Raw genomic sequence first — 12,383 nt, forward strand, 5'->3', positions numbered from 1 at the left:
ATGGAATCATGTTCCGGATTCCAGAATGTTCCGGAAAAATTCAGGTTTTGGTAATTTCCCAATATACGATTACAAGGTTTGAGAATTTGTTTTTGATGATATCTATATTAGCTTTGAAACAATTGTTCATTCAAAATCTGTAAAATGGCAACTTGAAGAACAACCGTTAACAGCCACAATTATTATTAAAAAAGGATCAAAAAGCGCCTAGGAAGCCTTGTTATATATAATTAAGTAACATGTATTCTTGCCTTGATGGTTTTTCTGAAAAGGTTGACCAATAACCGCTTATCTCAGATTATCTGCCTCCCCCCCTACCTCTTTACTCCCCCCCCCCCCCTAACATATCATTCAGGCTTTTTTACTCAGAAATCTCCCCACCTCCGTCTTTCAATAGAGTATTTTTTGTATTTTATTATTCCCTCTTTTCATTTCCTCTTTTTTACAAAGCAACTCACTCCCAACCTATCTCCCTTTCCATCGTTCTCTTCTGTAGAGAAATTGTATTCCTCATTTTTTCTCTTTCATAAGAATACTTATATCTAGGAAACAAGTTCCTTTTCTTCATCCTGTTTCTACACATTTCATATTCTAGCTAGTTCTAATTAAACCACTTCATTAACTATTAATTGTGAATTATTCAGAACCCTGAACTTGTATACTCTGTACATAACATAATAAAAAATATGTTTTTAAGAACAAGGGAGGTTTTAAAAAGAATATTTACCCATTTGGTTGAAAAAAAGCTTGAAAGCCTTGTAATTGTTTATGCTTGACTTAAAAATACTTTCTATTTTCAAAGTTTAAAACTATATTATTTTTTAGTATGTTTAGTGTTCTGTTCTTTTTATCCACAGACTGAGCAAATCTTTCATGAATCAATCAGTAAGTCAGTTTTTTCTAATTTCTAAAATAAGATCATTTCAGGGTTTATTCTTCACCGTGGAAGCTACCTCAGGAACATGTGGAATATCATGGACTTTGTGGTTGTAGTGACAGGGTAGGTCTCATACTTTACACCTCTCTGTACATGACACTGCTGGAAACACTTCTAACATTTTGTTTGTATTATTAAACTTCGAAAAACATCTGAGAATGAATTTTTTTGTCAGGATTTTTTCCAACAGTGTATACTCAACAATTCCTTGCTTTGTATCCTTACTATTCACTACTTGAAGACAGCTATATAAGTGAATATCCCCCCCTAGCTTAATCAAAACTCAGGACTGTCCATTTTGGGACACTTTGGACATTTTTTTTTGAATTTGTATATTTAATATTGTGTTTCTTATCTCCAGGGCTCTTTATATAAAAATATGACCTTATAAATTCAATTTTTTATTTGAACCATTTAAAAAGTACGTAAAGTATGTCAGGGTCAGAGAGTTGGACTTCTAATTTGGATTTTAGCTGATACAACTATTGCAATTGCTACTCCCATTTTCTTATCTAAAGAGAAATTTTAAAAATGTTCAGACTTGTTTAAAAAAAGTATCCAGAGCCAAAGCTTTCAAAAAATCAAAATGAAACATGCCATCAGTGTCCGAATTAAATGAATTTGAGCCGCGTCTTAAATCCCCCCAAAACCGATTTTAATTGAGCACCGGTTTAAAAATTGAATTCAATTTTAACTATAACCAACCATATTTGAGTTGCGGCTGAAATTTAAGCCGAGGCTCAAATTCTTTAAATTCGGACTTAGGGTGCACAAAATAAAACAAATAGTTTTATCATTTTAGTAAAGTGATAAAGCATTATTCAATAGCACCTTAAATTCAGTTTGTTCATCACCAATTACAGGGTTTCAGTTTTATAATGTGTTACAAACCGTACTTGAAGGTTAGCAAGGATCCATTGATACCAGGGTTGCATGTTAAAGTATGTAAACTAAAATTGTAAAAAAATCAACAAGTGGGCTTGTACTTAATACAGATGATAGATTACAATTTTACTCTGTTTAACGGCTGGACTGGTTCTAAATGGTATAGTACCATTCTTCTCTTACCTTACAGGTGGGTTTGTACATGTTGGTACGAAGGGTTGGAGTGTGAAGTGTTGGTCAGGGGCGTATTCAGGAATTTGTCCATGTTGGGGCTTAGATTTTTTCTTTCAAGGGGGGGGACCTCAGCACCTGTTGGAGCCTGAAAACCCCCTGAAATCAACAGATTTCACTGGTCCAGGGTGGGGCTTAGTCCCCATGGCCCCCCCTGAATACGCCTCTTGTATTGGTACAGTACAGATATAAAGTTACTCTGGTCGAGCCTGTAATGTGTAGGGTTGCAACTGTTTTACTGGGGGATACAGATCAGTCCCTCCCTGTAGATCTGCGAATGCTCCGCTCATTCCGTTGCCTTAGGCCCTTGAAAATGGTTTCAAAGGTCCCCAGTAAGTGTGCCATAAGGATTTTTATACCCAGACAACACGGGTTTTAGATGTAGGGTCAAAGTATTTAGGAATTAAATAATGTATCCTGTAAGCCTACTTTAAAAAGTTAAGTGCACCATAAAATTTTTGGATTAGTATTGTAAGCTGACATTGTATAACATTATGCAACTAATCTAAATGCTAACGTACTGTCACTCAAAGTATTTGAGAAAGACATATTAAAATGGCCTTGAAGTATTTTCTCATAAAAACCAAGCTCCACTTCATTATTTTGTTTAAAACTAGAAAACTTCAGAAATAATCTATTTATTATATTTAAGTTTTTCTTTAAAAAAAATTAGTTATTACAAGGAATACAAATTTTAATTTTGTTTCAGAAAACCCATTTCCTGACTCTTAGATACATTTTTTCTATTTTCTATCAAGGCATTTAAACATTTTTAAAGCTTTTTGCAAAAAAGAAATAACCTTTTAAGTCCAATTTTCAGTTTTTCTTGAACATTTAAAGCAGGCTGGTGGTTGGGATAATAATGGAAAATATATACTCCTTCATGGAAAGATGTTGGGGGGGAAAATCTTGTTGATCAAGTAGCATTGATTTTATGTTAAATCTTTTACAAGGTCAATTCATAGATCATTTCATGAGAAGCTAGATTAGAACTGTAAACAAAGACCGCAAGGAAATGAAACTGGAGATTGGTTTTAACAATTTGGATTTACCAGGACGTTTTAATAACATTTTAAGATCTTCAATACCAATTTAATAAAATAAATGATTTACTCTTGGTTTTTCTAAAAAGTATTGTATCCTGATATAACTTTGTATTCTAACCTATACGATTTAACTACTTCTGACTTGAGAGAAAATAAATATACATTTAATTAGTATTAGCTATATTTTTGAGGCATGAAAATGCTTTAGACAAGTATTGTAACAATAACAAGACAATATAGTATAGAACAATATCTTAATATCAAATAAGATAACATCATCTTTTTTTACCATCCACCAACAAATGTGTAAAAAGAGATGTTAAATCAGTAACATAATACTGTATTCAATTATTTTTGGCGTTTTTACTAACGCTACTTAGATAGTCCAAAACTGCTCGGAACTAGTATTAAATATTTATAAATATAATAAAATATAAATGTTTCAAATTTTCTCAATTTTTCTTTGAAATGAAATAAAAGCAGCAAATAAAAAATTTTGAATAATTTCTAAATTATTAAAACTTGAAGAAACTAAATGGGACTTTAATACAGGAGGAAACTTGAGATATTGATAAATTATTCTTGAACGCTTCAATGCTATCGACTCCTCAACCTCAATTTATTTCTGTTTTGAGAAAAACTATTCAATGCAAATTTTTAATCTGTTTCATTTTCCTTTTATTAATCTGTTTCAAGCCTTACGCTGCCACCATTTGTAAATTTATACAGACAATGTTAGAATGGCATAAAATTCTTTGTTTGTTCTTGCTTTTTTTTCAATCCTTCTTTTGTTTCTGATATAAAAAAGGGGAAAGGGGGGGAAATAAAAACCCCTCACAAAAGTAAAAGAGAAAACATGAGAAAGACAAGATAACAGTTGCAGTAACTTAAAATACATATTTGATATTGGTTCCAAGCATGTCTTGTGAGTATATAGTGGAGTCCTAGGTCCCTGATCTAGGTATATAACTCTGCTCACACCGGAGGATGAAAATATTAAACCTAAAGAGGAGGAGAGTGTAGATCTAAGAACTCTCAGGGCTATCAGGGTTCTGAGACCTTTAAAACTTGTCTCCGGGGTTCCTAGTAAGTGATTTTATAAATAAGTGATTTTAACATCTTCAAATATATTTTTAAAGATATATAAAAGAGCAAAATCTTCAACAATATAAAGACAAAGATGAGCTAATTTGGTGATTTAAAAAGATATCTGTAATTCAGCCATATTTTTAATATGCAGTCGTTATATTAATAAGACAAAGTACATCTTAATTTTTGCTAAATTGCAGAATTTTTAAAGATCCCAAAGGTGAAAGCATTTGCACTTTCATGTCTGCTTGGTTATAGCTGAGCTTATGTTTATCCTTACTCTAACGAAATCACCAATCTCTAAGTTTCAAACAAAACAAAAAACATTCAACAAAGGAATTTAGTTTTCAACTCAAAGTGATTTTATAATCCCCATATCTTTGCAACCCAATGTTGTAGACCATCAATATTTCAAACTAACAATTCTGTAAGATTAAATAATCTAAGTTGGAAATATCAAAGGCTTTCATTTAGGTTGCAAAAATAAGGATTGAATAATTTGAGTTTGTGGAAAAGACTCCATGGTAAATGCAAATTCTTTTCTAAAGGATCTTTTGGAATACTTGTATCAATTCAAGAGGTTGCTCTTTTTATTCTTCTAAAAAGATCTGTTATCTTAAGATCCCCCCACCCCCAAAAAAACTGCAATATTTTCTCTCATATAAGAAAAATAAAAAAACGATTTGGTATAACAAAATTCTAAGCAAAATCATAATCAAACTATTGTTAAAGGTTTTTTATAAGCAATGTAAACATTATTTTACCTTTTCTTAATATTTCATATTTTCAGTAGGTTTTTTTTCAAATTAAGTTTATTTTTTTAAACATGAATGAAAATTGAGGTATTTCTGTTGTGTTAAAATTCAATTGATCAAACCTTTTCCTTCAATTTTTTTTACAGTGATCGCTTTTCTGCCTTAATAGGAAAAATATTGGCAATGTACATATAGCTTTTTTAATTTATCTCATCTATCTGCTGAAACTGCTAAATTTTCTGTAGAAAATATTGATTTTTCAAATAGTAGAACAAACCTACTGTAAAACTGCATAAGCCTACAGGTAGGATGGTAGTTAATTTTAATTAACAAATAATTAGATTTTGATGAAAAAAGTAGAATTTCAACAATGAATATCCAAATTAACACACAGGGATATTTATTAGGCATGACTTCTAAGTTTTTAATTAAAACTTTGTAATAAAAAGAAACTCAAACATGATAAATACATAAGTTGATGCCAGTTGATTAAACCAATTTTACTTTTTTTAAACATTAAATGGATGTCTAAAAGATTTCTGATCTCATGGAGCAAACATAAACATTGTTTCATGTGTTAAAACATTTTCATGTTTTTATTTATTCATTTTTTTCCAGATAAAACTCAGTCTCTATTTTTTTAAAGTTTTAACAAAACCTTGTAAAATGAAGAAATGTCTTTTGTCTGTTCAGATTATAGGATCTTTAACTACTGGATTAAGGCTTTTTATTTATTTATCTGATATAAAATATCTATTTACCTGGTCAAGCGTTGAGGTGGGATTTTATCTTATCGAGATAAATATAAAAAGCACTCAAGCGTCAAAACTCAACTTGTGATAAATATAAAAAATTGGGATAAAGAAAAATATTGTGTTCACTAAGGAATAAAAATCATTTATATCCTTGTGTTGCATGCCTTATAAATATCCCTGTCAGAGGCGTACAAAGGGGTGCAAGGGGGCTTAGCCCTCCCCCTTGGATCAGTAAATATATGGTTTCCAGGGGGTTTTCAGGCCCCAACAGTTTCTAGACCCCCCTGGAAAGAAAGAAAATGACAGCCCCCTGGTAAAATTCCTGTGTACGCCCCTGATCCCAGTATGCTTTACTTCAGTCCAGTGGAATATGAAACTGCAAAAATAATTTTAAAATGAATTTGCCAGTTTTATTTTTAATTTCAAATTGATAAAATATATTTTCTTTAGGTCTACAAGTTGTGTTGAAGTCAATTTTCAAAGCTCTAGCACCATTGATGCAGATCGGACTTCTTGTATCATTCGCCATCCTTATCTTTGCAATCATTGGTCTTGAGTTCTACTCAGGGGCCCTTCATAAAACTTGCTACAGTATAGAAGATTTAGGTAGGTTTATATTTTATATTAATGTATATCATATAGAATATACTAACGGAAGTACCCATCGTCGGGTGTTTGATTGGTTTGGCTGTGTTCGGTGTTTTGTGGAATCTGGAAAATTGTCCAGTAGAACGACCTCCTGCAACAACAATTTATCTGGTGGATATAAAACATATCCAGGGAGGCAAATGTAATATTGTTTTTAGTGTTTTAGTTTGGCTGGCTTTTAGCTAACTTACATACATATATAAATACAATTTATTTGCTCCTATATATACATATGCTCCATATGGCTGAATTTTTTTAAGGAACCTATGGCCACGGGTATACCTAGATTGACAGATTAATTGTGCTGATTTCAATTGTTGGAAAGCTACACTTGTGTCCCTGTGTGGCATTTAGAGCTTGATTAATAGCTAGTGTCTGTATTGACATGCATAGCTAACGAGATCGCACCTAGTGGTATTGGCGTTTATAGTTTACGGTATTGTACTTGTAGCCGTTTGGAGCGTGTCCTGGTTGACTTTGATAGCGGACAGGTTGTACCTGGATATATATGTTTCCAGGACTTGTTATGGATTAGGCGTTTTCTACAGATATATAAATAATATCAATATAATTAAAGGTATATAGTATGTATAGGTTTCTCGTGGAAATAACGGTATGTATAAACATTAAACCCTCTCTAGAGAATGAATGAGTATACATAGTGAAGGGTATTAATAAAAACTGAGTTGAGTATATATTAGAGAAAATATAAATCAATACTACTTCATCTACACTCTACAGGTTTACCAGGGGGGAGAAATGTCGAAAGAGAGTGGCAAAAATTATACTTAAAGGGATTGTTCTCTATTCTAGCTGAAGTATTAAAAAACACCCCATTTTAAAGATAAGCTATTCTCGCCGCTTGGAAATGTCCTTTTAAAGGTTAGAATAGTCTTTAAATTTTTTTTTTTAAATAAACAGAAGTATGTCTTAGGTAATTTATTTGATGATTCATATTTCTTGCATAAACCAGTTTACTCATAAACATTTTAAGGGATTTTAAGCATAATTTTAAGTGACCCTACAATCTACTATAGACTTGAAAAGAATTCAATATTAAAAAGCCAAGATTGAGTGTAATAACAAAGCATGGTTGCACCCACACTATATTTACACAATACCGATACAAACGATTATTGTTGGACCAACTAAAGTTATATAAATAAACACAACATTTGCCTGGGGTGAATGTATGTCCATTCAACTCTTCTGATAAGATGCTTCATGCTAACTGACTCGTCCTAGGGAACTCCAGGGTTAAGATCGCCGACAATCTGCTTTCTCTGCCGACAATCTGCTTTCTCTGCCGGCAAGATAAGATGCTGTTTCACTCCTTGCCCCAGCATAGATGTCACCCTAGCTGCTCCATAAATGGGATCGACTTGCTATCTCTAGATACCATTGTCGGCCTACACTGTTTTGTATCTAAGGTAGCAAACCTACTCAGAGTTTGGACTGGATCTGGATTTTTTTGGCTTCATTCTAAGGTTGCATTTGTTATGTGCATCATTTCTCTGACTGGGAGCAATGCACTTATATCTGATTATGCACATAGGGTAAACCCTTGGTTGGGTTTACACTTCATGATACAATCCCTTTACAATCCTTACACAATCCGTACACAATCCTTGCACAATCCTTTCAAAAACCTTTACAATCATTTAACAGTCCCTTTACAATCCCTTTAAAATTTATTCACAATTCTTTCACAAACCTTTACAATCCCTTTACAATTCCTCTGAAATTCATTCACAATTCATTCAAAGTCCCTTTACAACATCTATTTAAGATTATGAGTTAAAAAGAAAAACCATAAAAGGTCCTGAAAAAAGTAAAGAAAAGAAGTAAAGTTTTATAAAAACAGAAAATGTAAAAAAAAATGAATATTAGAGTAGTGTTAGAGTATATTCACAATAATGATAATGATAATGAGTAAACGGTTATTTTAATAAGGGCGGAAGAAAAGTGAGGTCAAAGGAGAATTTACCTTTCCTGAAGTAAAATTAAAATTTTAAATCAATTATTCTGAAAATTATTTTTTTACAACTATTATTCCAAGGTTAAATGACTGGAATGCGTTAAATCGTGACAGCTTGTATTTTTTAAGATTCAAAGTTTAAATGAATCAATGATACTCTAGATGAAATAGTGCCTGATGGGTCACGAATGATTGTACCCTGTAACGCAGAACCTCCTGAAATAGCGCCTCCAGGTATAGTTTATATGTTTCATCACGTGGATTTAAAAGTTTGATCCTGGTCCAAGCAAAATATGATTTCAACCAGAATCTGACCAATTAAACAAAGATTTTTCGCTTTTTAAAACTTTTTTTGTCGGCAAATGCGTTTTTTGACTCTGCAAGTTTAATTATTTTTAAGCTATAAACAAAAAGGCTGAGAGCCCTGAGTCCGAATTTAATGAATTTAAGCCGGGTCTCAAATCCCCCAAAAACCGGTTTCAATTGAGAGCCGGATTAAATCTTGAAAAATTAAATACAATTTTAAGGGAAACCAACCATATTTGAGCTGCGGCTTAGATTTAAGTTGCGGCTTAAATTCTTTAACTTCGGGCTCTTGTAAGTCCAACCTGGAGTTGAAATCAGAAAGGAGGTCGTAAAGATTTAAGGATTTATGGTTGGTTTGCTAATACAAAGCCATGGGACCAATGTGAATAATTGACCTCAGTTACACTGTTAAATCAAATCATATTGTACTTAGGAATAAAATTTGTTCATGTTTTAAATCACTTCTTATTGGAGAGAGCTAGGAGTAGAACAATAATAGTTTTGAAATGAATGTGTAGCCGGATAAGCTGCTATTTTCATACTTGTGCATACTTGGTCAAAAAAACGCCGAAATAAGATTTTTGTCGCTTCCGAATGGAGAACTCAACGTAATTAATTGAATCCGTCATACTTTAAGAAATGCAGATAATTTTCCTCTGAATGGATTAGTATAACAAATTTTACGATTATTTGAATGGACAATTTTTAGAAAAATGGCAGGTTAGTTCAGTAATCCTTAAACACTTCTCTATTATCGTAAATTCCAATCTGTTTGAATTAACATTTATTAATTTATTATTTATCTATTTGGCTTAGACATTTTCATTAGGGAGCATGTCAATATTATACTATATTTATATTTTTATACTATTTTTATACTATTTTTATACTATAGTATGTTTCTATGTCTAGGGTCCAAATTATGGAATATTATACTATATTTATACTATTTTATACTATAGTATGTTTCTATGTCTAGGGTCCAAATTATGGAATAACTTCGTTTGATAATATCCTGTATGCTATGTTAACTGTGTTCCAGTGTATCACTATGGAGGGATGGACAACCCTTCTTTACTGGGTAAGAAGATATTTCATTTATCAATATTAAAGGGACGGTTATGTAAGGTAGTTAAACTGCGTATGCATTGTTGTGGACAAATTCTTTCCACAAAGTCTTGTTTTCAAATCTCTATATCTTTTCAACCCAATATTTTATACCTTTGATATTTCAAAATATGAATTCTGTTAGATCAAGAAGTCTAAGTTTGAAATATCAAAGGTTATATTTCATCATCACTAAGTTGCGAAGTAATAGGGATTAGACAATTTAAGTTTGTGGCAAAAACGCATTTCCTTTATCAGGATTCCAGTCATGATTTGTGTACCCATTGAGGTATTATTTACTTTCATAACCTTTGTCTATTTTTAACTGCACTTTTTAAGAGACTATATGCGTAATTTTAGGTGGCATCCCAACTATAAGAAGCATGCACGATTTACAACAGTTTCCTTTCAAGTTTTGATGAAAATATTTTCGTTTTACGATCTAAAATTTTGTAATTTCTAATTGTGGGTTCTCTTTTAAGGTGATTTGCGCATTTTACGATTTTTAATACAAAAAACTGCCATATCTTCTATCAGATAAATGTTAAAAGGGCACATGTTTATTATTAAATAGAGGGTTAAACTTTAAATTACAAGGTCTCTCTAACTGGGAAACAGATAAACAACGTCTTATAAAAATAAGAAGAATTACATTTTTTAATTCCAAGCTTCTCTCTGGCATTTTTCTAGAAAAATAAAATTAAGTGTTTTTCACAAACTTAATTTTAACACATCGCTTGTTTCATGTCATTAATCTTTCTTTTTCACATGAACTTCAATAAACCTAAATAACAGTTTTACAAAAATTTTTATGTTTTCATCTTAAACTGACAATTAATACATGAGTATGTATTTCTGAATGTGATTGTAGACTTAATTAAGTTACAATTTTTACCACTTTGTCCTTTAAACCTTTATCACAAGTAATATTCATATTAAATCCCTTCACAGCCCCTTTACAATCCCTTTTCAATCCATTAACAGCCCCTTTACAATCCCTTTTCAATCCATTAACAGTCCCTTTACAATCCTGACGTAATCCTTTCTAAGTTCCTTCACAATCCCTTAACAAATCCCTTAACAGTCCCTTTACAATCCTTACACATTCCTTTCAAAGTTCCTTTACAATCCCTTTAAAGTTCCTTTACACTACCTTTGCAATCCCTTAACAATCCCTTAACAGTTCCTCCACGGTCCCTTTACGATCTCTTTACAATCCCTAAACAGTCCCTTTAAAATCCCTTTTCAATCCTTTCAAAATCATTTCAAAGTGCCTTGGCAATCCCTTCACAATATCTTTACAGTCACTTTACAATCCCTTTAAAATGCATTTACAATGCCTTTTCAATCCCTTTAAATTACCCTTACAATCCCTTTAAACTTCCTTTACAATCCCTTTACAATCCTTACACAATCCGTACACAATCCTTGCACAATCCTTTCAAAAACCTTTACAATCATTTAACAGTCCCTTTACAATCCCTTTAAAATTTATTCACAATTCTTTCACAAACCTTTACAATCCCTTTACAATTCCTCTGAAATTCATTCACAATTCATTCAAAGTCCCTTTACAACATCTTCACAATCCCTTTACAGTCCCTTCATAATCCCTTTACAGTCCCTTTACAATCCCTTTACAATCCCTTTACAATCCCTTTATTATCCCTTCACAATCCTTTTACAATCCCATCACAATCCCTTTTCTATCCCTTAATATTCCCTTCAAAATCCCTTTAAATTCTCTTTACAATCCCTTAACAATCCCATAAAAATCCCATAACAGTACCTTTACATTCCCTTTCAATCCCTTCACATTCCCTCTACAATCCCTTTAAAATCCCTTTAGAATTCCTTTACAATCCTTATACAATCCTTTAACAATTCTTTCAAAGTCCCTTTTACAATCCTTTCACAATTCCTTTACAATACCTTCCCAACCCCTTTACAATATCTTTACAATACCTTTACAATACCTTTACAATACCTTTACAATACCTTTACAATATCTTTGCAATACCTCAACAATACCTTTACAATACCTTTACAATACCTTTACAATACCTTTGCAATACCTTTGCAATACCTTTGCAATACCTCAACAATACCTTTACACAATACCTTTAAATTTTGTTTATTTCAGTTTAATGATGCACTGGGAAATCAGTTTAGTTTTATCTACTTCGTTCCTCTTATTGTGATAGGTATGACTATTTTTCTGATAGATTTAAATTTAATTTTGATACTTTTAAAATTGCTTCTTTTACTCAGTATACTACTTATTACTTATTTTAGGGTGCTTTCTGCTTTTTTATTCCTGACATTTATCTTATATATACCGTGTGTGTTTTTTCTTGCTTTCTTGTCAGCAGTTCTTTCATTCTTGCCTTTAGTTAGCAAAAATTGCCTCGCTTTCCTTCCATTTCGATTTCTTTTTTGTGGTGTCCTCATTTCCCTCGGGTGTATTTTCATTCTCCTATTTCATTCTGTCTTTTCTTACGTTTACTTATGTTTTTATTTGCTCTGTCTCTTTTTCAAGAATTCTTTGATCTTTTTCTTTTAATCCTTTTTCTCCTTTTGCTTTGAAAACTTACGCCAGGGGAGGAAAGATTCAAACTTACTATTGATTTCAAGATATAACACTCA

At 31.9% G+C, this 12,383-nt stretch overlaps 1 protein-coding gene across 1 annotated transcript in view; it reads left to right on the plus strand.

Moving 5' to 3' along the window:
* Nucleotides 1-12,383, plus strand: part of LOC111702673 (voltage-dependent calcium channel type A subunit alpha-1-like) — a 98,851-nt gene that overhangs the window by 22,489 nt on the left and 63,979 nt on the right. The window contains 7 exon segments of the mRNA XM_023474427.1: nt 928-1,000; nt 4,061-4,185; nt 6,149-6,304; nt 8,487-8,593; nt 9,300-9,350; nt 9,610-9,711; nt 11,881-11,941. Coding sequence (XP_023330195.1) covers nt 928-1,000; nt 4,061-4,185; nt 6,149-6,304; nt 8,487-8,593; nt 9,300-9,350; nt 9,610-9,711; nt 11,881-11,941 — 675 coding nt within the window.

The sequence above is a fragment of the Eurytemora carolleeae genome, unplaced genomic scaffold, assembly GCF_000591075.1.
Source record: "Eurytemora carolleeae unplaced genomic scaffold, Eaff_2.0 scaffold7, whole genome shotgun sequence".
NCBI lineage: Eukaryota > Metazoa > Arthropoda > Copepoda > Calanoida > Temoridae > Eurytemora > Eurytemora carolleeae.